The sequence below is a fragment of the Rissa tridactyla genome, chromosome 10, assembly GCF_028500815.1.
Source record: "Rissa tridactyla isolate bRisTri1 chromosome 10, bRisTri1.patW.cur.20221130, whole genome shotgun sequence".
Lineage (NCBI taxonomy): Eukaryota > Metazoa > Chordata > Aves > Charadriiformes > Laridae > Rissa > Rissa tridactyla.
Window position 1 is genome coordinate 3,961,784 of NC_071475.1, and position 27,300 is coordinate 3,989,083.

The 27,300-nt window shown below is 57.5% G+C and overlaps 1 protein-coding gene across 5 annotated transcripts in view; it reads left to right on the top strand.

The window, feature by feature from the left end:
- PLXNA1 (plexin A1) overlaps positions 1-27,300 on the top strand; it is a 120,332-nt gene that overhangs the window by 40,181 nt on the left and 52,851 nt on the right. For all 5 annotated transcript variants that reach the window (XM_054216380.1, XM_054216382.1, XM_054216384.1 and 2 more), the window contains exons 4-9: positions 12,159-12,299; positions 14,351-14,451; positions 14,904-15,027; positions 17,165-17,318; positions 17,945-18,044; positions 27,175-27,289. In XM_054216380.1, coding sequence (XP_054072355.1) covers positions 12,159-12,299; positions 14,351-14,451; positions 14,904-15,027; positions 17,165-17,318; positions 17,945-18,044; positions 27,175-27,289 — 735 coding nt within the window. The remainder of the gene's footprint in view (positions 1-12,158; positions 12,300-14,350; positions 14,452-14,903; positions 15,028-17,164; positions 17,319-17,944; positions 18,045-27,174; positions 27,290-27,300) is intronic.

Genomic DNA, 27,300 nt, shown 5'->3' on the forward strand with positions numbered 1-27,300 from the left:
TATGTCTCATTTCAAATTCTGATACTATTTATTTGAGGTAGGGGACTGGGAATTTAATTTCTACTGCTTTGTCTTTTAGTATTATTATTATTATTTGAAAAGGATACCTTTGCAAAATTGTTTTTTAATCATTCCCTCCAGTTGGCAGCACCAGTTCATTAATATTTTCAGGGCCCATGCGGGGTTGTTTTGGAGATGTTTTGGGGGAATGCGAAGCTGAGGGACGATGTACGGGAGAGGAGCTTCTCCTTGGAGACACCTGTGTGCATCCCGCCGGCTTCGGTCTTCCCAAAGCATCCTTGCCCTTTTGCACTGGCTGCTGCTGTTGACCTGTGTCTCTGCCAGCCCAGGGCTCCCTCCTCACACGAGATCTCGGGGGGCCGGGGGGGGGGGGGGGGAGGTCCAGGCAGGGCTGAGCCATCGTCCTGCCCACCCCCTCTCACCGTCTTTGATGGCACGTTTAATTAAAAACCACATCAACCCGAAGACTGCGCACGTGGTCCTTAATCAGTTTGAAGTCTCTGTGAGAATAAAGTAATTATACTACTCGTTTGGTTACAGTAATTAAAACTTTAATTAACATCATTTCCCACCCCTTGGCCTCCCTCTACAGATATTCAGGCGTGCGATGGGTGCCTGCCAGGGTTGCATCTCGGGATAAAGCTGTTTATCCGGGGACTGTCTGCCCGTCCCCATCCCTGCTCCCTCCAGCATCAGGCCGGTGAGGTCCAGCCATGCTTGGTGCTTGCCCGTCTCTCGCTGGGCTGCTGGGTGCCAACCTGCGGCCCGGTCTGGGACCGGTCACGGTGCTGGCACGTTGCGGTGGGTGGAAGCTCTGCTTGAAGGTCCCCTGGCAGAGTGGGGAGGGTGGTAGGTGTTCCTCAAAGGTCTTCTGAGAACTTGGGTTTGAATGCAGCGTGTGCTCTGGTCTGGTCATAGCAAGAGCCGAGCTTTCAGAGAGCAGCCTTGCGCTCCCAGGGTTAATTTATTAAGAAGTGAGTGGGTCTCTTTTTTTTCCTACTGCATGGACCTGCAAGAGCTGGGGTTACGACAGTTTGTGGCCAGGTGCTGTCACACCTGGAAAGCTCCAGGTGGGCTCCAGCCCCCCTGCACCCAGTTTACCCTCCTGCCTGAGCCCTGTGGTCACCGATGGGCTGTGCGTTAGCCAACGGTACCTGGCGTTGCCCGACAGCCTGAAGAAGGGATTGCTGCCTGGAGAAGCGGGGTGGGGAGTTCTGCATCGGTGCCAAAGGAAATCCATGCCGTGTAAAACCTGAGCTCTTAAATATCTCGAGCAGCATCCTTAGGGAGAGCAATCTCTATATTTAAATCTTCTCAATCTCTCCTGCGAAATTGCTGCTATCTGCACTGAAGAGCCTAATTTTCATCCTGATTTTTTTAACGGAGAGCCCACTGCAGAGAAGCGGTTTTCCTCGCTCCAGGTTCTGCGCGGTGGGGAGCCGTGGCCCCATAGCTCTCCCCTGGCTTTACGGAGATGCGGAGAAGGGTGTGGTGTAGCCAGGGACGTGGCTCCCGGGGCTGGAGATGCTACAGCAGAGGGGCCAGAGGTTTAGGGTGTGGGAACGAAACCTTAAGACGGAAACGAAAAGCGAGAGCATGGAATTCAGCAAACACGTCAAGAGCTCAAGGTGGAGTGAGCAAGAGGGTCTGACTGTATTTGAAGCAAAATATTTGCAGGCGCTCTCCGGTGCGCTCAGCCCGAAGCCAGGCTTAGCTGGCTGTTATCGCCGGGAACACTGAGCATGGAACGATGGAAGATTTCTTCTCTAATCTTGGAGGTGCTTATGTTTGGAGCACGGACTGTTTCGGGAGGGAAGGCAGAGCCTGCAGTTTTGATCATGGTGTGTCAATAGCGGAGATGTTGATCTATAAAGAAAAAAAAAAAAAAAAAGTGTGGCTGTAGCTTTCTGCTGCCTCCTGATGCCGTGGGTTACGTTCCCAGGAAGTATATCATGTGATGTATGATTTTGTCATTGAATTTTTAAGAGATTCTGCATGTCCAGTCCTGCTGCCTGTGCTGGGTGGTAATATTTGATATTGTCACTGTGCCCTGCGATATTTAGACCCTGATCGTTTATTGCTTATCAGCTTCTCCTGGGCAGTCTGGTGTGATTCGTCCATGGAGATAAACCACCAGGACAGCCCAGAGCTGCAGTAACAAGAGGCCTGATCGGTAGGAAGGGATCAAAGCCGGCGTTAAACGGGGGAAAGCCGAATTTCCCCCATGCGGTCAGTGTTGTCCTTCTCCCTGGGTGGAGGTGAATGGGCAGTGGATTTAGTTCCTATTACATCCCCCTCGCTGCAATGTATTGCTGCAGCAAATGGCTTTGGGCTTGCACGCCGTGGAAATAACAGCTGGTGAACTTACGCGGCTGGAGCTGAATGAATGGGGAGCTGCTGAGATGGGCTTGCAGAAGGCTTTAGAGTCTGATGGATGGATAAATCCAGACGCAAGCCATGGTGCAGGCAGCTCTGGTGAAACGGGGGCTTGGCTGGTGCTGGGGTGGGAGGAGACCCGACTGTGCACGGGTCCCCTGAAGGAGATCCCCCGCCCTTGGGGTCCGTCCCTCCGCAGCCTCCCCTGCGTGAGCTTTTCCTGACACTGGCTCCTCTGTTTGCAAGACTGACAGCCCTTGCCTTGTCCTCAGGCAGCTCCTCTCATGCTGCTGTGTTGTTTTAGGGACCAGGAAGGAAACAGCTCTTTTCCTGGAGCCGAGGAGGGAGGAAGGATCCAGCTGATCTCCAGCTGTGCTGCAGCCTTGGGAGCTCCTCCTTCGTCCCTCGCCGCCTCCGCTGCCTCCTCCCTGCCTTTTGGGATCCCCTGATGGAGATCTGGAAAGGTTTGAGCCCCTGGCCGTAGGCATGTCCCGAGTGGCCAGGAGGGCGAGGGTGGTGGAACAAGCCCTTGTTTGTGTTGGGGTTCTCTTGGTCTGGTTGCATGGTCAGAAGCGCGGTGGGGCTCAGGAAGGGGGGCTTGTCCTGCCCTGTTGAGCTAAATAGCATTGTTAGGAGGAAAATAAGTAGCACTGCAGATTTGCAGGAGAAATAGCAACTTCTAAGCGGTGGAGAGGCTGGGGATGGCGACTCTGGGTCTGTTCTGCTCACCAGCCAGGCTGGGCATCGCAGGAGACTGGTACCGAGGGTCTGGGCTGGTCCCCATGGGACAGAAGGATGCGGTCTCCTTGGAGGAGCCGGTTCCTTGGTACTGAAGGGATGGCTTTTGTTTGGAAAACTGAGTACTGAGTCCTTCAGGCGAGAGCTTTCTTCCCTGGGACTTCTCTGGGACGTTTAGGTATTAACTCGCCCCAGGCTGGTCACGTGCAGCCTGAGTCCCGTGGGAGCCAGGAGGGTGACACATTGCCATGGCTTCAGCGCGCCGGGGGCCTGCTGGGACGCTTGGGATGGCTACAGTAATTAATAAACGGGGGGAAAAATAACCCTGTATTTCTGTGATGTGCTCTGCCCTTCACTGCTTGTCACCCACGGCTTTTTCCTACACGGAGTGGGGCAGTGGGATGCAGTGAGAAGGCCCCCGTCCCATTTTACAGTGTGCTTTTTCTGCCCTTACCTTCCTTCAGTTTTGCAGGGCTAAAATGCCTTCCCCAGCCGTTACCGGGCTCTCCTACCTCCACAACTCCCTCCTCTCTTCCCGTGGCTTGAGAAACAGCAGGACCTGCTTACCTGCCGGTGTTCCCTTCCCTCGAGAGGGACGCGTCTGCGGTGAGGTGCGGTGCTGGGGTTTCGCTGTGCATTTGCGCTGGAGAAGGCGCAGCCGGGTGCAGACTGGAGGGATAGTTTCGGGATGTTCCATCGCTCCTTCCCCAGGGAACTGATGCCCCGGTGGCTGCTGTGCTGCCCCTGGGGACGCCCTGGGGCTCCTGTCGGTTCTGTTTAGCCGTGAAGCGCCTTGGAGGTAAAGCCCTTCCATCGCATTCGGAGTGCGTGGGGACGGTGGCTGCGTGCGCAGTCCGTGCAGAGGTTATTTTGCATCGCCGTTGCTTGGCAGAGGGTCAGCGAAGACCGAGGACTGCCACCGTGCCGGTCCACGGCATCACACAGAGGGGTCCCCAGGGTCTCCCGTCCTCCGCCCGTCCTTCCCCGTGCCGCTTGGCAGCTGCCAGCGCCTCCCGCCCTGTCCCCGGCAGCCCCCAGGGCAGAGGCTGCCCATCGATTCGCTTGTCGGGGGCCCCCCTCTGACCGCCTCAGCCCTGAGCGGTGCTGATTGGGAAATAATTGCAATAATAATAGAGATATTTTGCTCCTGAGTGACTAGACGATATGAACTGGGCGCTGAGCCAGGAGAGTTTTGAAGGGCAAAGCTGGGAAATCAATGGCTCGAGACCGCCGGAGCGGCCGTGGGGCCGGGACCCGGGGCTTTGCTGGGGAGGGAAGCAGAGCAAGTGCCTTTATCCATCCCACGCCGTGTGGCTCCCGATGGGGGGGGTGATTGTAATCCCTCCCTCTTCTTCATTGCCTCTGTCAGTCCCTCCTGCACCCGGGTTTGACTTTGGTGAAGGTGCTGCTCCCATGCGGTGCCCTGGCGCTTGCTTCGTCTTTCCAGGTTTTGGTACAGAGAGGCGGAAAAGATTTTTCTGACAGCGTTTGAGTTGTGTCAGAGTTGCTGGAATGGTGTGTTGGGCTGTACTTCGCCCTCCTGCTGATGGGGCAGTGCGGGCAGACCTGCTCAGGGCGGGTTTTGAGAAGGTTTGCAGATGGTGGGCGAGAAGCCGGTCAGTGCCGTGCCGTGCCGTGCCATGCCGTGCCCCGTGGGCTGGCGCTGGTCTGTCCGGTTCTGCCGAGCCCGCCGTGTGGGTGGCTGTGCAAGAGGAAAAGATGGAAATGAGTCTGAGCAGGAGAAAAAGGCTGTTGAGGATTTTTGGGGAAGGTAGTGCTGTGTTTCAGGGTCCTGCTGGGCAGGGTCACCCCCCTGCCTCCCCCTCTCTATGACAAACCCCAGCGCCTTCACCCAATTCCCACCCCCTCTCTCTGGAGAGGTGCAGCGAGTGCGTCTGTCCTCAGCCCACGTGGCCGAGCTCAGGATGCTGCCCGGGGACAACACAAGGGCGACAACATGTGCATTGAAACCGGTTAGATGAACTGGTGTCATATCTGTCAGTGTCAGCGAGTCGCTGGCATTTGTTGCTGTTATGAGCATTGATTTAGATTAAGTATCTCCTTGTTTTTTGCTTTATTATACTGGTATAATTAAAGTCGCAGTATTCTCCAGCTCAGGGCAATGTCGGGCCTCGGACGAAAGCCTTGCTTGTATTCACCCTTATAAAGCGAATGGGTTTCACTGAGTGGAATCAGGCAGCTCATCTCGCCCTTGGCAGGTTCCCGGTGAGGCAGGAGCATCCCAGCCCCATCTGAGGAGCTGGCAAAACCTCCTCCCGGCTGAGGAGTCCAGGAGGCCAGCATCCAGCTCCGCACGACCCTGGCATGCTGGGTTCCAGCAGCCGGCAGCAGGCAGCTGCCTGCCCGTCTGGGAGAAGGAGGAGGAGGAGGAGGCGGCGGCATGTGTCTGATCCCTACCCGGCTGGTGCATTCCTGTGCAGGCAGCTGGGGGGAGCGGAGATAGCGGGGGTGCCGGCTGCCAACCCGCCCCGCATAGTTGGGATGTTTCTGCGGGGCCGTCCTGTCCCCAGCCCCGGGTGCGAGCCCTTGGGAGTCGCATCCCCCAAGGCCCTGCCTGTCCCCCCCGCTGCCCCGCACAGAGCAGCCGTACGGCGAGCCCTGGGAAGCATGGCCGGGGCTCTCCTGGTGGCGATTTTCTTGATGCCCGAGCAAAACCTCATCACCCTGGCTGCCAACACTTGGTAACCTGCAATGCAATGGGAGGGAGCAGGAGTCACTGCCTTCTCCCCCACCACCTTCTCCTCACTCTCGTCCCCCGGCACGCCAGTGCCCCCCTTTCCAGTCCCCCCGTCCCCACTGGCTGTGACCCCCGGGACAGGCGATGCCGTGGCCCCGCAGCTGCTCCCGGCCTCGCATTTCACTGGGCAGCCCCTGCACCTTCCTGGGGAGGGGGGGAAAAAGAGCACGTGTGTGTGTGTGTCCCTGAAGCAGCTGATCCGGGAACCTCATTTTAAACCCCTCGCCTTCCTTTGGAAACCAGAGAGGGGCGTGTGGGCGGCAGCTGCTGGTCCCCATGGGATGGCTGGCGGGGGGAGGCATGTGGAGGGGCAGCCGGTGTCCCCGTTGCCTGCTGCCTTGGGGTGAGCCCAGGCCACATGCCAGGAGGGGCTGTGCAGGCTGGCACCCCGGGGGGGGTCCCTGTCCCCCGCCGGCCCCCCTGGCTGGACATGGGATACCCCCTTTCCGGCTGTAGGCTCGTTGGCACGGTGTTGTGTGACACTGCCCGGCAGCTGTCACCTCTGCCCTGGGGTGGCCGGGCTGTGCAGGTCCTCTGTTGCCTCTGGGAGGTTGCCCCGTGGTTTGGGGGTCAGCTCTGCTGGGACCAGCTCATCTCCTGGTTTTATTGCCCTGTCCTGTGCCCTTGGGGCGGACGGTGCCAAAATCAAAGCAAAGTCCTGGGGGTGTTAGCACAGCCTTGCTCCTGCGAAGGGGGATGTGCACCCACCTCTTTGGGTGTGGAAGCCCGGGGCTTCGGTGGTGCCTGAGCTGGAGCACCAGTGATGTGGGGACGGGAAGGTTTCAGTCCCCAGTGGCGTGGGGAGGGAAAGGTTTTGGTCCCAGGGCTGGGCTCTGCCCTCGGCACAAGTCAAAGCTTCTTCCTCTTCCCAACCCAGGGATGTGCCGTAGAGCTGCTCACCGGGAAGAGGATGGGGCAGGAGAGGACCAGGGCGTGGGCGAAGGTCGGAAGGGGACCTCGATCCAGCATCCTCTCCTCGCAGCCCCGTCTTGTCCCCCCTGCTCAGTCTCCGTCCCCGATGGACACCCCTGGGGCTGGGGGACTCGCTGCTTCCCCCAGCGAGTGTTGGGAGGGAAGAGGAGAGGCTTTGAAATGCACTTTGGTAAATAAGCCCTTCTTTCCTGTTGCCCGTCAGCGCCGTGCAAGCCCCGTGGAACTGGAAAGGGTCCCCGTGAAAAGGCTGCGGAGTGTGTTTCAGGCAGATAAGTCCCTGCCTTTGAAGTGTGGCAGGCGGGCAGAAGCGCCCTCCTCTTGTAGCTGCTGCCAGCCGCTGCGAATTAATCACAGCCCCGTACAGATAAGAGTACAAAGCGTGGCTGAGCACTTCTCCTGCCTGGAGGAGGGGGTCTGCGGGGGACCGCTTGGGACCCAGGATGGGGGCTGGAGAGCCCGGAGGGGGGGCGATGGAGGGCTGGGGTGGGAGAGCCCTGCGGGGAGACCGGCTGTGGGGTGGTGAAGAGCCGCCTCTTCCCAGCAGTGGGCTTGGGGGGTGTCCCCTGTAGTGAGACGGGGTCTCCTGGGGACCCTCTGTTTGTGCCCTCAAGCATGCATTTTTGATCCTGTGGGGAGCCGGTGGCCCACCCCAGCACCCCCCAGACCCTGGCTAGACCCCTGATGGCATGTGTTAAATCCGAAAGCAGCCTTGGCATGTCTGCAGCTGCCTTCCCTCGCCGGCTGTGCTTCCTCCCCCTCCGCCTGGCATCCCTGGCCAAGGCTGAGCTGTAGAGCCCTGTCCTCTGCCGCTGTCCTCCTCCAGACCCGCTGCCGCTGCTGGGTGTCCTCCAGGTCATGGCTACTGCCCTTCATTCTTCTCATTGCCCGTCTTGTACCAAAAGACAAGCCTGGGGAGATGCTCCTCTCTACTTTGCTCCTGTTGCTGGCAGCCGTAAGGACGTTGAGAGGTTTTGCCCTTGGCGGTTTGGCGAGCAGCGGTCGGGCAGTGGTTATGCCAGTGTGGAGGTGCCTCCTCACCTGGACCAGCCTGGAGGGCCTCCTGCCCAGGGGAGCAAACATGCCGCAGTGGAAGAGCCGTCTCTCCTCTGATGTGTTGTCTCTTCCTTCCTGGTGCTTTCACTTCCCATTCTCTCTTGCGTGGGTGTCATGTCCCGGCCTTGTCTTCTACAGCTCCTCGGGGCAGCGGCTCTTCACGAGCACTGGATGCGGTGGGGTCTGGGCCCTGCCGAAGCTTCTGGATGCTCCAGCATCATGGTTCGTAAAGGAGAGCCGAGCTTTGGAGGGAGCGTTGGGCTCAACGCAGCAGCAGCAGGGCCGGCTCGTGCTGTTGTCTGGCCCTGACCCTGCACCGCTGCATGCTTCTTAGTGAGGTGATGTGCTCTCCTCCGCCAAAACCCGTATGGGATGGAAACTCACGTCTCCAGCCAAGGCAAGGCCATCCCCAGGAATCCTCTCTGGGCCTCCTGGGGGAGGAGTTTGCCTGGCTGGGGTGTGCTGTGCACGGTCACTTGTGATGCTGGGGTGCCCGGGGGTTGAAGTGTTGCACGCCCTCCTTTCCCTGCTGGGGTTCTTCATGGCTGGCTTGGGAGGCAAGGGACCTCTTGGGAAGGTGAGGTGCCATTGCGTCTCCTGGCCTTGCGCTGCCTCAGCCAGCCCGCTTGACTTCTGGGGGACCAGGTCTTAAACCCTTCCCTCTTCAGAGTGAAGCTGCACTGGGTGCTCACCCCGTGGGGTGGGCTCCTTGCTTGGGTGGGGAGGGCGTGCACGTGGGTTTCTGGCAGAGCAACCTCCGGGCTTGCTTTGAGATGCTTCACCGCAGCAGGGAGCTTGTAATTTCTTGCCTCCGATCTCCTCCGTTTTCATAATGAGGTAGCAGGCCAACACGCCGACCCTCGCTCCTGCTCCTCCACCGCCACGCGGCTCCGGGGTCCGGCCGCTGCTGGCGCTCCTGCCGGCCCCTCGCAGGAGGCAGCGCCGCCGAGCCCATGCCCGGAGCCAGCCCGAGGCAGGCAAGAGCGAGGGCAGGAATCCTGAGCGAGAAATTAGTGCGCGTAATTATTAGTATTGGGTAATTATATCAGTGTCAGGATGAGGAGAAAGGTTAATAAGTTTATTTATTTATTTATTTTTGGTAAATGTCTTTTCCCCTGGGTGGGAAGGCAGGCAGGGTGGGCAGGAAGGAACGTGTTTCCGAGGGGGGCTGCTCTGATTAAACCGCATCCTCTCCCCCTTCCTCTGCCCCCCGGGTGTGGGGAGAGGGGGGGAAGCCATCCCTATCCCTCCCTGCCATCTGTAAGAGATCAGATAAGAGGCATCTTGTGCATCCCATGCAGCGCTCCGCTGTGTTATGGTCCAAACCGCCCGTCCCCTTCCCGCCAGCTGAGATGGGCAGGTTCCCATCAGGTTAATCCCACTGGAAAGGGCCCTGATGCCGCATTCCCATCTCTGCCTGCATGGCAGCGGCGCAGCAGTCGGATCCTCCTCGTGTGGGATGATGTTGGGATCTATCTGCCGATGATCTGCTGGTGCTGGGGAGGAGCGGTAGGATGTGTTTGCCTACCATGAGCTAACTCAAAGACTCCCTCGTGCCCTGCCTTTTGGCCAGCCAGAAAACAACTTAATTGCCAGGTCTTCCAAATTTCATTTTCCTGAATCCCAAACCCCTCTGTAGAGCATCCTTAGCAGGAGGAGAGGCTCTGGAGAGGAGGGTTCCCGTGTGTGCAAGCCTGGGGTGGCCCCGTGCCCCCCCACCAGAGCACCTTGACGTGTGGCAGGCTGGGCTCCAGCCCCCTTTGAATACTGAGAATATTTTTAGGTTCTTCCTGGAGTCTCAAATTAACTGGAAGTGCTTCACGTCTGTTGGTTTTTTTTTTAAATACATCTCTTTCTCTTTCCCAGCACTGCGCAGTGCAATAATGTAATGGGGAAATTACCCCGCTAGTTAAAAATTACTGCCAGCGCGACATCCAGCCATAGATCTATTTTAGAACCAGGGTAAAACTATATCGATTCTTCTGTGCCGCAACTGCATCCCATAAAAGGGTTGGAAAGGTGCGTTTGTCACGTTGCTGCTGTGGGGGGGAGAGACTATGCCTTGCTGCCGGGAGGGGGGATGCTCCCTGTTACCCTCCTCCGGAGAGCTGGCTCGGCCAGGACTTCACAGGGGAGAAGCTGAGAGCCAGGAGGGGAGTGATGAGCGAAGGGATGCGGGGAGGCAGGGTTGGGTCCTGGGGGCGATGCTGTGGGGCAGGGGGTAAGGTGGGACAGGAGGTGCTGCACGACCCTGTGCTGCAGGTGTTTGAGGCTTGACCTGCCTGTGATGTTTGGAATAGGAGCAAATGTGGTCCCGGGCAGAAAGACACCCCCCCCCAAAAAAAAGCGCAGGCAGAAGCTTTAGGACAGGCTTTTGGCATCTCTGGGTTCCCCAGCACACAGTGGTAACCCGGGGTGGGGGTGATGGGGACTGTGTATGGGTCTGGCAAAGGATGCTGAAAAGGTGGGTAAGTACCAGGACCAGTTTGGGTTATGGTGAAGGCCCTTCAGTCCTGCGGCAAGACGTACGGGGGGCTTTTGGCTGTGCCGTGGGCTCCCAAGAGTTACACCTGGCCCTGCAAGCCCTGTCCCCGTGTCCCCTGCGGAGAGGGCGGCCCCTTTACTCACTGCTGCGCAGGACTCAACGCTCTCTGGTTGCTCAGGGGTCTCTTTCTTAATTAAATACATTTGTTTTGTAAAACTGCCTAAAAATAATCCGGGGCTGGTGCATGCAGGAGGCTGGCGGTGAATCAAAGGCGCCGCTCTAATTAAACGGGCCCCGGTTTGTTTGTGAGCCGCATACATTTCCATGCTAATCAGCTGCACACCGGGATCCTGCTTTCCTGGCCCCGTATTCTCCTGATTGGGAACTATGCAAATGCTGGTGGCCATTTATTGCAGGAGGGGGACGAGGCGGCCGGGGTGCTGGGGCGGTTGCCGTGGGGGGCACAAGGGCTCGGGCATGGCTGTGGGAGTGGGCGTCGCGATCAGGGCAGGGCCATGGGATGCGTTTTGGGGGGGATGCTTCAAAGCAGCAGATTTACCCCCGTGCCCTGGGGGGGATCCTGAGCCCCGTGGCTGGGGGTGCCGGACCGGCTCCCCGTGTGTGCCGGTGGCAGCATGGAGCTGATGCTGGGCAGCGTTTGCTCCGTCGTGCTGGGCACGCTGCTCCCCTGGGCACTCCCGTCCCTGGAGGGGTTCAAGGCCAGGCTGGAGGAGGCTTTGAGCAGCCTGGTCTAGTGGGGGGTGTCCCTGCCCAGGGCAGGGGGGTTGGAACTAGATGATCTTTAAGGTCCCTTCCAACTCTAACCCTTCCGTGATTCTATGATTCTCTGCTTGCTGCTGTTTTTTTTGCAGAACGTGCTCCTGGCGTGGCCCCCATCCCATCCTATCCCATCCCGTGGGAGCAGACCAGACCCACTCAGCCATTTCTCCGGCACTGTCTCCCTTGAGGCTGCCCCGTGCTGGGGGACAGCCCGAATCTTGGGAGATCGTGAGGGATGGCGTTAGCAGAAAGCGCCTCTTGCTTGTGGAGGTGGCAATCAGGTTATGGCAAGTAGCGCAGCCGAGTTTAGCTCTTGCTCGGTGGGTGCTTCCAGCCCCGTGGTGCCTCGTGATGCAGTTATCGCCGGTACAGCCAGAAACCAGTGTACTTAGGAAGAGCTTTAACGTAATTGTGAGCTGTTAGGGGATTAAAGCCTTCGCCACGTTCCTGCTCAGGGAACAAAGGCGCTTTCTGAACCTCTGTTGACCCCCAGCTTCCTTAAGACCCTCTTGACTTCCCCGGTCATGAGCCCAAGCGTTTCCTCTGATGGATGGGGAGACGGGAGCCCTGCCTGCCTGCATCGCAGCATCCTGCCCGGCCGGGGCTCGGTGCGGCGGGGCGTGCGAGCCACACTCGGCACTGCTGCAGCAAGACGGGGTTTGCTGCTTTGCTTGTCCGTGCCATGCTGCGAGTTGGAGGGGCTTTGGGGCTGAGTGGCAGTGGGGCAGTGCAGAGCAGGGCCGTGTACGTGGCATCCCTCCCTGGAGAGGGGTGAACGCTGTCAGCATAAACATGGGACAAATGCAAAAAAGGGAAGAAAATATTGCAGTTTGCTCTTCTTGGAAAGGCTCAGAATGTTCGCAGCACAGCTGCTGCTTTGCCATGCTGCGATGACCACGCTGTGGCCACACTGGTGTGGGACAGAGAGGCGGCATCTCTAACGGGTCATGTTCCCCTTCCCCGTCCCTGGGCTGCGCGTGAAACCGTGCTCACCTCCCCTTGCTCTCCCCGCAGATCCTGGTGGACTTGCCGGCCGAGAGGAAGCACCAAGCGCTGCAGTACGAGAACGTCGTGGCCCACGAGGGCAGCTCCATCCTGCGAGACCTGGTGCTGAGTCCTGACCGCCAGCACATCTACGCCATGACCGAGAAACAGGTAAGGGCAGGGGTCGGCAGCCCCTCGGCTCTCCTGACATGGCAGCCCATGTTGCAGCCCCAGCTCGCAGTCCATGCGCTGGGAAGCCTTCTGGGCAGCTCCCCAGTGCTTTGCTTCCCAGGGTCTGGACTGCCTGGGGACAGGACTCCTGTCCCAGGGAATGGCAGCAGCTCCTTCTGGCTCCTCTCTGCAGAAACACTGCCCCGAGGCACTGACGCTGTGGCCCTGCTGCTCCTCTCCGCGCTGGGGCCGTGCCCCAGGCAGTAATTGTTAGCAGCAGCTGCTTGAAATCCCCACGGTCCCTGGGGACCGAGGGCTGCCTGACCCTTCCTTGCTACGAGGGGCTGGCCATAAACCTCCTCCCTGTGCTGGCCGTTCCCTCCAGAGCAGGGTTCCTGCAGGTTAGCAGAAGCTCCTCACTCCAAATGGCTTTTTCTCCTCTGGGACGGCTACTTTTGCACCTCGGGGCAGAGGGGACATGGGGCTGGTGTGCCCCCAGGCCCTGGCGTGCACCCCTTGGTCCCTGCCTCTGCTGTACTGGAGGTACAGACCCGATGTGGATCCGGTGCTGCTGTCCTGGCAGCACGGTTGGGGCTCAGGGTAGGATGTTTCAGTTGGCTTTGTGAGTGTTTGCGTGATGCCCGACCTGCGGGAGAGCTTGCTGATGGGAGTTCATCAGCTGCAGTGGAGCGGGTGAAGCAGGTTTGTGCCGTGGCGGCGGCACTGTTTGGATCCGGCGTCATCCTCGTGGGGTGACACAGGGCTGCCTCGCTGGGACGTGGCGTGCCTGCATCTCGCAGTATGGCAGAGGGGTGCGAGTGGGACCATGGCAGAGCTCGGACCGTGACAGCTCTCCTGGCCACCAGCCCGGGGGCTCGGGAGGGGGAAGGATGCTGGAGTCGGGCGGTGGGTTTGTCTAGACATCCCCATGGGGACAGCAGGGCCCTTTCCCTCTCTCTCCCAGCTCCTGTCTCTGCTTTCTGCTCTGCTGCAGGGAACCTGGGTCTTCCCAGGTGAGGTAGAAACTGGATTTGGAGTCCTCCGTGTTTCTGTCCCAGACCTGGCTCAGCTAAGCCTCCCCTCTTCAGGGGGGATGTTGGAGACGTGGTTGCGGGCGGGCGGGTTACAAAGAGCTGGACTAGGGATCTCCCCCAGGGGCCACCGTGGCTGCTGGGAGCCGGCATGCTCCTGTGTGGGGTCTGACTGGGGGGGACCTGCTGCCAACCCCCTCACCACTGCCTGCCTGAAGTAATGTCAGGGACAAATGGAAACGCTACAGGTATCCTCATTGGTATGCAAGCCGGAGCGTACTGATTGGCCAGCCTTACCCCAACCCTGTAGGCATCACGCTGAGCCCAGCCCCTACTGGGCTGGGAGGAGGGAGAGCACCCCGGGTTTAGCCTTTGGCAGAGAAGTTTGCAAATTTAAATTAACAAATGAGTCCTGCCCCGTGGGAGCACTGGGGAAACTGAGGCACGAGCGCAGCAGGTGCAGGCAGCTGCCTGCCGCTGCCGGCTCCCCACGTCCCCCCTCTTCTCCTCCCCTCTCCTTAATAAAACCCACTCTCTTCCCTGCTCCGGCTCGGTGTTATCAGAGTGCTGGTGGAGAGTAATTAAATGAACAGTTGTAACAGAGCTCGAAGGGCTTGGAGAACGAGGGGATTTTAATCAAATCTGGAGGAGCAATTAATAAAGGACGGGTAACCCTCTCGGAGCAGGGCTGCGGTAGCCGCGGGGTGCCTGGCCGGCACCGGGAGCCGGTGTGGGGCTGAGCCGGCACAGCCCACTCCCACAGCCCTGCAAAGATGTGATGGTGGAAGGAGCTCGGTTGGGGTAAAAGCCTCCCTGGGGTGGAGACGCTGCCTGCAAATGTGCTGCCCGGGAGGGGAGTGGGTGATGGTGGGGGCTCAGACTGCTCCCTGCATCTGCCTCCTCTCTAATGGGGTGGGAGCTGTGGGCCAGGGTGAGTCCCATCTCTGGCGGGGTCTAGGCATGGACACGGCGGGGAAACACGCAGCCCGTCCCCCTTCACTCCCCGCCTGTTCCCCGCAGGTGACGCGGGTGCCGGTGGAGAGCTGCGAGCAGTATGAGAGCTGCGAGCTGTGCCTGGGCTCCCGGGACCCCCACTGCGGCTGGTGCGTCCTCCACAACATGTAAGTACCGCGGGATCGGCCCCGGGGCTGTGCCAGTGAACCACGGTTTGGAAAGAATGTCCGTCCCCACCGCTGGTCTCCTTGGGGAAGACCCTTCCTGTACTTTGGCTTTGAAACGTGTGGGGATGGAGCGGTCCGAGAGGTCCGTCATCCCTTCCCACAGCACCCATGCACGGGAAAGCTGCTGGCAGGGCACCCCTAAGTCCTGCCCACGGGCTTTCCAGTTTGGCATCCTTGTGCCAGTAAGAAAAACTGAAGATAAAAGACCCCAGAAGTCCCCATTGCTGGCACCGGGGGAAAGCAGAGCTCCTGTATGGACCTCAAGCACCCAGGGTTCCCTAGCTGGGCATCAGCTCCTTGCCAAAGGGTCTGTCTGCCGTGGCGTCAGCCTGGAGCCACGCAGGACCCCGGAGGATTCTCCTCCTCACCGTGGTGGTTTCATCCCTCTCCAGATGCTCGCGCAAGGACCGATGTGAGCGGGCAGACGAGCCCCAGCGGTTCGCCTCCGACCTGCGGCAGTGTGTCCAGCTCACCGTCCAGCCAAAGAACATCTCGGTCACCATGTCGGAGGTCCCGGTAAGCCACCTCTGTTGCCTGTGGATGCCCCCAGCCACCTCCTCACCCTTTGCGGGCAACGTCTTGGAAGGTGGCAATTAAAAATACCTAATGAGTACATGACAAATAGAAGAAAGGGGAAGAGAGGTCCGAGACAAATAAAACATAGCACAGTGCAGAGCATTGATGGAGATAATAAACCGGTTGATGATTATTCAGAAAAGACATAAGCGAGCAATAAATATTTCTCCATAGTACAAACACCAACATCAGAGTTGCCGTTCGTCGGCCAGTGATCCATCTAGCTCAACAGCCTGTCTCTGACCCTGGCCTGCAGTAGATATTTTGGGATGAGACTTCGATGTACAACTCGCTGCCCTCGCTGTGCAGACAGAAAGGATGATGGACTTCCCTGAAGTATTTTCCAGGCCATTAGCATCGTGAAGAGAATACAAAACAGCGTATACTAGCAATAAAGTTTTGCAAACTGCCAGGTCTGGCTATCGGGCTCTCAGGAGTTCTAAAAGAGCTGCTGAGGAGCACCTTGGCCTGCGGGTATTTGTAATAATAGAATAATGAATGATTATCATTTTGTAATAAATACGCAAATGTTGAGAAAAGCCCAGGAAACAGAGAAAGTTCTCATTTTTTTGCCCCGATGCAGAAGGGGCACATGGGATGGACCCAATGGTCAGAGACTGCTTAGTTTGACATCAGATTTAGAAATAATGAAGGAAAAAAAAACGCGTACAGAATACAACTGATAAAGATTTAAGGATGGGAATATAATTAATGCCAGTCAAGGCGGTTTTATGTCAAACAAACCACATTTTGCTCTTTGATGAAATTATGACTTGAATTAGAAGAGGGACTGTGGGGATGTGATGTCTTTAGGCTTCTACAAGGCATTTGACTTGGTACAACGCAATGTTCTGATTAAAAATTAGCATTATACAATATTGATAAAGCACGTGTTAAGTGGATTAAGAACTGGCTACGTGACAAATCTCAAAAAGCCCTCGTGAGAGGGGAACGGTCACCAGATGAAAACATTCCGGAAAGCGCTTCTGCAGGGGCTAACGTTTGTCGGTAACGTGGAAATAAATGCGAGGTGGCTGGGGATGGCACCTGCTGGGACGCTGAGGCTGGCGGGGTGGTGTGGGGCGAGGTTCCTCTGCAGAGCAGTTGGGTCTGAGCGGGGCTGGTTTAGCAGAGAAATGGGGGTTCGATGTTGCCAAGTCTAACGTTAGACACGGAGGGAGAAAGACAAGCATTCACCTGGCGTCCTGGAAAACGGTGCCGGGGCTGAGCCCCTGCTGTGGGGCTCTCCGCGCTCCTCGGGCGAAGCTGGGAAGAGGGCGGTGCGTTCAGCTCTGCGGGTGGTTATCTCCCTGACCGGTGGCAGGACGCTGCACGGAGGTCTGGTGCTGTCGGCGCGGGGATGCTGCGCTCGGGCCGGAGTCCAGCTTTTAAAGGGGGAGGCTGAAAACCTTCCGTAAACATCATGTAAATGAGTTGAAGGCTGGAGAAAATGCCTTGCAGTGAGAGACTTCCAGAGCTCAATCTGCTTAGCTTATCAAAAAGAAGATTAAGAGGTGACTTGATTACAGAGTATAAGTGCCTTTACAAGGAGCAAATATCAGGGACTAAAGGGCTTTTTAATCTATCAAGGAAAGGCATAACAAGAACTAATGGCTGGAAGCTGTGAAAAATTCAAATTAGAAATAAGGCAAGCGTTTTGTAAAGTGAGAACTGCTGACCCTGGGAATGACTTTGCGAGGGAAGAGGTGGATTCCTCCCCTCCTCGGCTCTGCCGGAGCAGATGCCTTTCCGCGAAACACTCTTTAGCCTGACTCTGTGCTTGGTCTCTGTAGAGGTGAGGCGTAATGGCTTGTGGTACCGCGAGGGCAGAGGACAGGAGGCTGTGAGTCATTCCGTCTTTTAACACATTTAAATCCACGCTCCTTGCTTGAGCGGGGAGGTCCATGGATGGGGCTCGCTGGCAAAAGCCCCAGGCAGGTCACCCCACCAACGTGTGGGTGGTGGAGTGTAGGGATTGTACCCCTGGTCTTCTCTGTTGGCTGGACTTAACACGTAGCAGACAAGGAGTCTTTTTTGCCAGTTTTCTGTACTGATGCTCTTGCTTCTTCTCCCCCAGCTGGTCCTGGAGGCGTGGAACGTCCCAGACCTCTCAGCAGGAGTCAACTGTTCCTTTGAGGACTTCACCGAGTCTGAGAGCCGCATTGAAGATGGAAAGATCTACTGCAGCTCTCCCTCTGCCAAGGATGTCATCCCCATCACCAGGGGCCGCGGTGAGCTTGTGCCCCGGGGTGGGGAGAAAGCCCAAGACAAACCTTGTCCCCATTGTTGCCCCACAGGCAGATGTGGAGGAGGACAGTCCTCCCATGACAGCGATCCCCAGCCAGCAGGACCCAAGTTGGGTTCTCAGGGCATAGGAGGAGGACGTTGCTGCTCGTGGGGGACTTGTCCTTGGTCTCCTCCAAGCCACGGGCACAGCTACTTGCTGACACTGTAGTGGTCTGTGCACCAGTCCTGGGCACCCTGGCCTTGTTCCCACCTACAGGCCGTTCCTGGGCAGGTGTGCTCTGGGTGGCCATGGGCTCTAGGACATTTTGCTGACCCCAGAACTGTTAAGCTCCCGTTCAGTACCGCCAGTGCAGCCCAAGGCACCTGCCTTCATGCCAGCGGGTTGCAGTTAGCTGTAGGGGCTCAGAGCTATACTTGGTCTCGTTGGCCCATTTGGTGGCTGGGTGGATGTGGGTGGACACTTTTTGTTGCCAGATTTGGGGGATTTTGTTAGTGAATGGGGCTAAGTGGTGATGCCCAGCTCCCTCCAGCCCATCACAAGCCTTGGGATGAATGCCGAGCTGTGCACTGTGTCCCTTCTGATGCCTTTTTCTGCCTGGGTCTCTCCCAGGGGACAAGCGAGTGGTGAAGCTCTACCTGAAATCTAAGGAGACGGGGAAGAAGTTTGCCTCCGTGGATTTTGTCTTCTACAACTGCAGCGTCCATCAGTCGTAAGTGTCCTGGGCTTCACCAGAGTCCTCCGGGAACAGATTGGTGGGGCAGCGTGAGACTGGGAGAGGGGGATCTCAGCTTTGTGGGTGCTGATGTTGCAAGAGGAAAAGGCCGTCGAGTACAGTGGTGTTTGCAGTGAGAAACCTCTTCCTTTTGCCCTTGTAAACTGGGACGGTGACCAGAGCACCCACAGTTGGTTTGGGCGTGTGGGAACGTGTCGCATCAGGGCAGAACCTCACTTAAAAAACAGGGCTTTGGGTTTGGCAAAGCTGTGGAAGAAAAAGCGAGTTTACTGCATTGCAGACTGTAGCAATAATCCATGTGACCGAAAATACCAAGCATCTTGTTATTCCTGGAAACAGTTAATAGGAGTGACTTGGCGATGCAAAAGGAGAAGCCTGTGTTTTCCTGCGACGGTACCTGCTTCCCAGGCTTGCTGGAGAGCGAGCTGGAAAGTTACAGCAACATGGGGTGGAACAAGCTGCATGTCCTGGGGCGTTTACCCAAGAATTTCCGAACTGGAAGTAATTGCGAATTTGCTTTCTTGTCGGGCTGCCGTGAAATCTACTCCGTGTAGGGGTTTTTAGGCAGTTTGAGATATGCACGTGGTAAAATAGAGGAGGTGTGGATTATCGCCGTGCTGTCTAAGCAGGGTGTCTGAAGCCTCTAACAGCGAGCTCCTGATGAGGAGCTGCGGACGGTGTGTGTGAGCGGCGGGGAGATGGCTCTGCTGTGGGAACGTCGGAGGAGATGCCGGGGTGTGTTTGGGCAAAGAATTTGGAGCTCAAGAATGTAAGCGATTTCATTACCCTGCCAGAAACCTCCCATGGATGGTGGCGCTCCAGCTGATCAGTAATTATAGATAAGCAAATGCAGAGCGATCTCTTTTGGACGGCGTTTTGCAAAGTGTCTAGCCTGGCTTGGAGGGCTGCGCTGCAGGTTGCTCCTCCAAAGCCCGTTCGGATTGTCCACTTTGATCAGGGAGAAGCAGGTGAGATGCGGGCTCCCCGGCTGGGTACCTGGGTAGCAGTGAGCTCCGAGTGGGATGCGTTTGCTCCTGCAAACCTTGTGCATCCCAGGGATTTGTGGCCTGCCCGCCCTTTGCAGAGGGAGCGGGTCTGGGCTCCCGAGAGCGCCGTGCCGGCGAGGGAGGAGAGAGTTTGCAAACTTGACTTTCTCCCTCACCTTGACTCCCGAGATGAGCTTTGTCTCCCTTCACGTCGTGTGGTTTCAATAACATTAGCTCAGCTTTGGCTCGGGCTGGCTGCATGTCATTATTTCGCAAATCAAAAAGCAGATGTGGCTTTTATTTTTTTCTAAATGAAAGAAAGAAGACTTTTAAGTACAAATGGCATCCGATCCGGTCCAATCGGGGCTCCAGCATTTTGGTCCAGTGGGAAAAGGTGACAGGAATTGGCATTTTATTTTATGTGCCTTACACAGGAGGGAAAAAAAACCTACACCTCCCCCCCCCCCCAACAAACCTACAACAAAGAGCCCTGACTGATTTATTACTGCGTTGATGTTTAATTTTGGATGCATTATTTAAAAAGGCTAATTATGGATGCATTAATATTTATGGGCTCCGGTTGGAGCTGATAGAAAAGTCCATGTTCTAGGCTGGTGAACATTATTATTATTTTCTTTACATCAAGAATTTTAGGGTTTGGAGGCAGTTTTAACGGTGTGACCTGCAGTCGAGTCATAGCCGAAGAGCATGACAATACCTAGGATGATGCAATACTTTTAAATACCATTTGCAGACAGACGTCTTTAATGGATCTCTTCGGAGTTAATAGCCTTTCAGATCCAGGTTTCATATTTTGTGGAGGAAAATCTATACGTCAGCCTGATAAATTCTGTATTAGGGCAATATGCTTTTCCACGAGGCTAATGTTTTTCCTGTGGAGATCTCTGATGACCGTGCAGTACGTTTTCTTTTTATATTTGGGCGGCTTTACTTGGGTTGGGAGCCAGAGGCCTGTGTGTCAAATCATTTCTCCACTGAGGATGAAATGTTTAGGTGAGATTTTTCAGACGACTATGGAGAACTTTGAGGATTGCAAGGCAGCTCTTTGCTCGTGTAAGCTGGGGTAGCTCCAGGGAAACCAGCACAGCTCCACCGCGTACACAGGGGAGAGTCTGTCTGACCCTTCTTATTTTCAGCGGGTGCCTGGAAAGGCAGCAGCAAATTGCGCTGCTGAAGCCCTGTGGTGGCGGATCCTGCTGCTGTGCGAGGATCCCGGCTCTCCTGTTTCTCATCGCCCTGCAAAACTCTTCTTCCCGTGCTTTTTCAAGGACTGCTGGAACCAGTCTGGTCCAGGGAGGGGTTGCAAAAGGGAAAATATGTCTAACCCTGCAGGGAAGGAGGGGTACAGAGGGGGTTGTGCTGCCCATGTATTTGGCTTGTGGTGGTCCACGCTGAGGGGATGCCTTCCAGGTAGAGCCCCATTGCTGTCCCGTCTGTTATTGCAGGGCTTTATAGTGTTACCTGGTGCAATGGGACTGTCCCCATCACAGACCAGCATCACTGGCTCCCGGGGTACTTCTCCATGTGGGGGTCCCTGGGAGCCTGGGTCTGGGACTCACACCCTCTCTGGGTCTCCATTCCTTGCTCCAGCAGGGTCACCTGGCAAGGTTCTGGAGGTCCCAGCTTGGTGCACCTCACCCGGCAGCCTCGGGGCTCCTGTGGGGCTCAGGCAGGCATTTCCAGGCGGTGGCATCTTCTGGGCATCTTGCTCCTGAAGGGCTTGTGCATCAGGTGGGGGATGTTTCTGGCTGAGCTGAGAGATGCATTGAACGGGGGAGTGGAAACCTGGAGGTCGATGCAGAAAAATGGGTCCCTTGCGGAGGGGTATGTGAGTGGCTGAGGGTCGCTGCCAGCCCATGGTGGGGGAACCGGGCTGCCCACGCAGGCTTGCCTGGGGACAGGCTGTGGTTCCTGCGGTGGAGGACGGGATGGAAAACCCCGTGGCAGGGACCAGGGTGGGTTCCTTTGGGGTTTTCCTATGGGGCACTGATCAAGCACAGGCATTGAAAGACCGCTCGGCGCCTTTGATCGTCTAATGAATCAGCCCGTGTCCAGCGCGTGCGCGGGCAGATGTTGAGGTCGTCTTTGTCAGCATTAAACTCCCTCTTCAAAGCATTCGTGGGGAAATGAGTCCCCTTTCAAGATAAAGACATAACACCAGGCTCCCTGCCTGCCTCCGGCAGAGCCTGCGCTTGCTGGTGAGGTGGGCGAGCAAGGAATCCTCCTGGAAAGCCAGCGAGCAATTCCAGAGAATACCAGGATGTAATTCTTCCCGCTATTTCCATGTTTACTCTCTGGCTTTCTCCTCTGGAAACTCCAGTCCGTTACTCCTGTTGTGGTTTGGCTTTTCGGAGAGCGCGGCTGTGGGAAGGGGGCTGGCAAGTGGAGGGGGATGGGGAAGAAGACGAAAGCCTTCAGCGCTTCCTTCGATGCTATGGGTAGGTTTTGCAGCGCTGCTGGTTTTTCGAGCACTGGCGTGCCTGGCGCATCACCAGACTCTGCCCGGCATCACCAGCCATTGCAACGTGGAAGCAAAAATCCAGGCAATGGCACAGGGGAAGGGGGAAAATCGCAGATCTGGGGGGTCTTATGCTGAGAGGGGGGAGCCAAGCAGCCAGGAAACCTGTGCTTGTGCGCGCCCACGCCGTGTCTTCTATCCGGGAGGTGGTCGTGATGGTTCTGGCCTCGTGGTTGTGCCTCGCTGCAGTGATGCTTGTGACACCTGGGTCCCATCAGCTGCAGGGTGCTGAATTTCTCCAAGGCCGGAGCGAGAGGCAGACATGCCATGTGGCTCTGGGTCCTCCTGGCCAGAGACATGTGAGTCTGATGTCCACCTGTCCCACAGGTCAGGCTTTCCCTGTAAGCCTCCATTAACTAAATGGGATTTTAACGCATGGCCCCAGGGGCTGGGGACAGGGCTGGGCTGCTGTGGTGGCCGAAGCACCTGGTGGCACCCGTGGGACCATGTGTGACGATGCCAGTCCGTGTACCGCTGGGCTCCACGCTGCAGCCTTTCCGTCTGGCCGTGCCTTGGGCTGCCTGTGCCTCCGAGCTGCCCGTACACAGCGTGGCTGCTTCTCCGCAGGCCCCGCGCTGCTTGTTTCCAGATGCTTACAGATGCTTCCTTGTTGAAGGCACAGACAGATGGCTGCAAGCAGTTGAGTGAGTGTATCCGAGTTAGCACAGCTGAGCTGCGAGGCGGTAACAGATCCCTGCGTACTCCTGGGCTGGGGCAGGTGGAAAATCCCGTAGGATAGCTCCAGAGACCACTTGGGATAACCTGGTTTATGTCACGTTTGTTGTAAAGGAGGAGAGCTGGTGCACCCTGGTGTTGTGTTTCAGTGAGGGGAGGCGGCTGAAGGTGTTTCAAGTGAATTACGTGTTTCTGGAGATTTTAAAAACCAGGGCCTGATTCTGCATCCTCCAGCCAGCGTGATAGTGGATGCCCTGCACCACTCTGCAGGGAGGCTTTGTGTGCCCAGCCCCCCTGAGTAAGGTCCTTGGCAAAACCCAGCAGGAATGGAAAAGCATCGGGGCTGGCGTGAAAGGAAGGGCAGGAATGTGGTGGTTTGAGATGGGCAGGGATGGAGGGAGGGGGATGGATCTCCCACCCCACGGCTCTCCCAGCTTTGGGTCTGGACACCAGTCGGGAAGGGCAGGGCTGTCTGTAGGTCCGTGTAGGGGCTCGGGGGCACTGAGTGCTTGTTCTTGCTGCTGTTCAGCATTTCCCCCCCTCCCTGGGGCAGAGAGATGGATATAAAGCCCAAAGCACCACAGTTCAGCCCCTCACCCCGCCAGCTGCTGCTCCAGATGCGGGCTATGCCGGAGCTGAGTATTCACTAAGGATACATCCTCCTGCCAAGAGGAGGTCTGGGGAGCGGTCGGGGGACTCGCCGGCGGGCTGTGCTGTGCTGTGCGTGCGCAGATGCCGTTTCCATCAGCACCGTGTTTATAATTTCCCTTCTCAATGGACCTCCCCTGCTCTGCTCTTGGTGCCGTTGAACTTGCCCCCGTCCCTCTTCCCCGCCCTTTGCCCCGTGTCCTTCCTCCAGGAATGTGCTACTCCATGGAAATAGCCCCAGTGTGTGTGTGTGTGTGTGTGTACACACACACGTGCAACACTCGCTCCCCCTGTCCCTCTCGTTTGCTCAGGCTTATCGCGCCCCTGTGGATGCTGGTTTTGTTTTCTGCCTTCCCCACTCAGTGCACGGAAGAGCTCTGGGCTCCTTCGGGCACGTGGCACACCTGGGGCTGGGAGCACGGGAAGGACAGTGAGTGAGGAGCCCGGATCCAGCACTGCTGGCTTCCCGTGCTTCCCATCAGCTGCAGTATTGCTTCGGATCAGGCATGGAGACAGCTGCGACCTTGCCGTGGTGGCCGGAGGTGCCTTCTGCAGACCTGCCCTTGCGCCTGGTCCCCTGAAGCCACCCCTGGGTCTGGGCTCGTCCTGCAGCAATGCTTGTGGCCCCGCGCCCATCCTGGAGATGGGCCCAGCTCTGAGATGCTCCTTCACTGTCCTGCCGCCCTCTCCTCACCGCTGCTTTCCTGCAGCCGTGTCAGGTGTTTCTCTAGTGCAGCCTTAGCAAGTTTGGGATTGGTTTGGGAAGTGGGAGGGGAGCAGCACTGGGAGGTCTTGACCTGTCTGCGTAGTGAGTTGGGGGCAAATGTGGAGGCTGTGGGGAGGCTCCGGCTTTGCCCCTGGGTCACTCAGAGGCGGGCAGAGCTGCCCTGCTGCCTGTGAGCCTGGTCTTGTTTTGGGATGGGGCATTCTTTGCAGAGTGATCCTGAAATGCGGGTCTGAGGTTGGTGCTGCTCCCCTTGCCACCAGGGTGTCGGGAGGGAAGGGGAGCACTGCCGGCGGGTCTGACCCCCTTCCCCTTGCCCAGCCTGGGCTTCGTCTCCGCCTGTCCCCTGGCAGGGCTGGGGAGGAGGTTGATGGGGTCCGTGTCTGCGCAGCACCCCCAGCCTGGGTTTTCTGCCTGGCTGGGCTTCTCGCGCTCCCGACACGCTCCGGGGAGGAGGGCGGGGGGGACTTGAACACAAGAAGGAGAGCCTCCCTCTAATTATCAGGAGTGATGAAAGCCTCTTAGGCAAGAAGTGATGAGGGAAGAGTGCCTGACCGTGGGAAGGAGAGAGACGGCACAGATGGCATCATGCTGCCGAGCAACCTGCTCCTGCGCTGGGAACAGACAGCAGCGACACACGGACACACCGAGGATACGGCCCCGGCCGTGCTGCCTGGCCTGACCCGCAGCCGGGGAAGCTCCTGCCCTGGGTTTTGGGCAGCCTCGCAGGGAGCTGCGGGGGTCAAACAGACGTGCTGAGGCCAGCAGGACCGAGGGAGGCTGGAAATGGGGTTTCACCCCATTACTGGCACCCAGGCGCTGACTTGCTCGCCACTTTACAGAGTCTTTGGCCAGTCGGGGGCTGCTGACCCAGGCAAGCCCTAAATGCAGCAGAGATGCTGTGGAGCGAGGCATGTGGCGGTGAGTGCTCTTGTGGTGGCGTTTGATGTCTTTATGGCAGATGGAGAACCTTGGCAGAGTGTGAAAAACATCTCTGGGGTTGGGGCTTTAGAAATGGCTCATTTAAGTTGGAAGCAGCCGGGAGGACTGAAGCGGGAGAGGGGCATCCCTGTGCCTTGGGGTGTATGTGGAGGATAACCTGAGATGCTTTAGGTGTGTCTATATGTCTTTTGGCAAGTGGAGACCAAGAGACCGGCTGGGACCTGCAGTAGTTAAATGGCAGAGGAGACCCTCAGGTGAGCAGGGTCCTGAAATAGCCAAGATTTGGCTTTGGCCCTGAAGAACTGCGGAGTGCAGCTGCAGCTCCGGGGGCCGGGGACTTCACCCGACTGCTTTGAGGCACTTCGCGAGGTGGTGGAGAGGGGACTGGGGAGGTTTTTTTTTTGCAGACTCTGAAAGACCCGGTGGCTGGAAAATCTCTCCTTTGCAGAGATTTCATGGGAGGGTTGGTGGTTATTCCCCGGCGGGTGCCTTGCGACTGCTTGTACCACACTCCTCTCACAAATGACCTCTCTGTGGTTGCGCTACTTCCATGAGGATTAACCCGTGCTTTCCCTGCCCCTCTGCCTCCGCATCTTGGATTTCCCTGCCCACCGGTCTCTTATCGGGAGGGCAGGAGCCGTCCTTTTGCTTTATTTGTGTCCCCCATTTCCCCCACCCTCTGCACCTCCCTCCATCAAAGCAACCAGAGATAGGAGGCTACGGCTCTGCTTTTAAGTTGAATCTCTGCAGCTGAAATAAAATTGCATATATTTGCATAAGGAGCATCTCAATTAGCATATTTGTGGGTAAAGCTAAAAGGGCTGTTCATTTGGAAGTGAAAATGTGAGCGAAACATGGAAATGACTTCCAGCCCCCTTTGCAAGCAGCTTAATTAAATATTTCCTTAGTGTGTGCGCATGGATTTGGGAAGCTCTTGCTGTATATGTAATGGTGTGTGAAGCCCCAGGGCGGGCAGGGATCGATGGCGCTGCGAAGCCCTAGGTGCGCATTTGCACCCTGCGCCGCCCGCTGCCGCCGCCCCTTCGTGTGCTGCCCCCACACCCCAAAAGTGACAAGTCTGCCCAAGGGCCAGGGATTCGGCATGCCAGGCCCTGCCACCCCAGGATCCCTCTCCCGGGGAAGGTTTTCTTTCTGCCGCCTGGCTCGGCGGTGCTGTGTTTTCCCCGTCGTTTCCCCGGGGTGTAGAGGCAGAGAGGTGGCGTGTGATCTAGGAGCGGGATGGGGCTGGGCAGGGCTGCCTGCCTCCTGCCAGAGCTGTGCTCAGGGGAAGAGCCTGCCTTTGTTTAAATATAATTGCTTTGGGCCCGATCCTGCGTGTGCTTGAATCAGTGAGAGCAGGTATCAGCCTTCTAGGGAGAAAAACACTGCTGCTGCTTCTTTTTTTCCCCCCCACTTTTTTTTTCCCCTCCCCCCAAAGCCAGGCTGATTTATTATTATTTTTTTTTTTTCCTTCAAGCTTATGCCTCAGCATCTCCCCCCTCTCCTCCTCAGGAGGGCAGCTCACGGGGAGACCTGCCCTGTGAAGGCTCGCCGCGTTGATGCAGGACCACTCTGCTGCCTGGGGACAGCGTGGTGGGGAGGGCTCAGCCCCTTCCATCTGCGCAGGGCCAGGGCCCCGAAAATCACCTTCCGGCTGGGGGGCTCTGCGGGATCCCCCGTGCCTGCGAACAGGGATGCCTTGTGGTGCTGGGAGGGCATGTTTTTTTGGGGGGGGTTAGCGAGGGGACAGGCTCTTGGGGTGCCGCTTGTGTGAATGGTTGCACAAAGAGGGGACTCTGTATGCTGTGGGGGAAATGCATCAGGTGCCTGGGGCTGGTTTCTCTGGTAAGTGGGGTGCAGAGCAGAGCACGGGGCTCCTGGCATCCCCGGGTGCCCGAGTGCATCCCCCAGGAGAAGCGGGGAGAGGGGGGCACGCGCGATCCCACGGCGCAAAGAGCCTGGAGAGGAGGCTGGGAAGAGAGACACGGAAACGTGGTGGGCTAGAAGGAAGGGTGGAATTGCACAGACACACACACACGCACGGCCACGGAGGGCTGACGACGAGGGGGGCTGAGGGAGGGGGTGACACACAACCTATTGTGAGTGGCTGAAAGGCGCTACAGTCCCGAAATGTTAATCTGACCCAACCTTTCGCCAGTTATAATTTTCCTCTCAATGAGCGTGCCTTCTCCCCTGTTCCCCTGCGGTGCAGAGCCCTTGTTCTGCCGCCTCTTGCTAAAAATCGCCTTTCAGTGAACCCAAATAAAGCTCCCAAAGTCTGGAGCTTGGCCTCCCCCTTCCAGGAGCGGGGCGGGCAGGGTCAGCTTGCCAAGCGGAGGAGGGAGCGTGGCTGGCCTGGCTGGGGCGCAGACCCTGCGGTGCCCAGAAGGCCAGTTCTCCTCGCCCTGCAAGGCCAGGGGGTCCAGGGTGTGCAGGCATCTCCCCTCCCAGCTTGCTGGCACACAGCCCTTGCCCCCCGCGCATGAGGGATGAGAGATGCAGGATCACCTACGGATGCTGTCCCACAGAAGCATCCCGAGAAGTGCCCCGGTGGACTCTGCCCTAATGCTGCCCGCTTTGCTCTCTCCGCAGCTGCCTGTCCTGCGTGAACGGCTCCTTCCCCTGCCACTGGTGCAAGTACCGCCACATCTGCACCCACAACGCCGCCGACTGCTCCTTCCTGGAGGGACGCGTCAAGCTCTCCGAGGTAAGGCGACG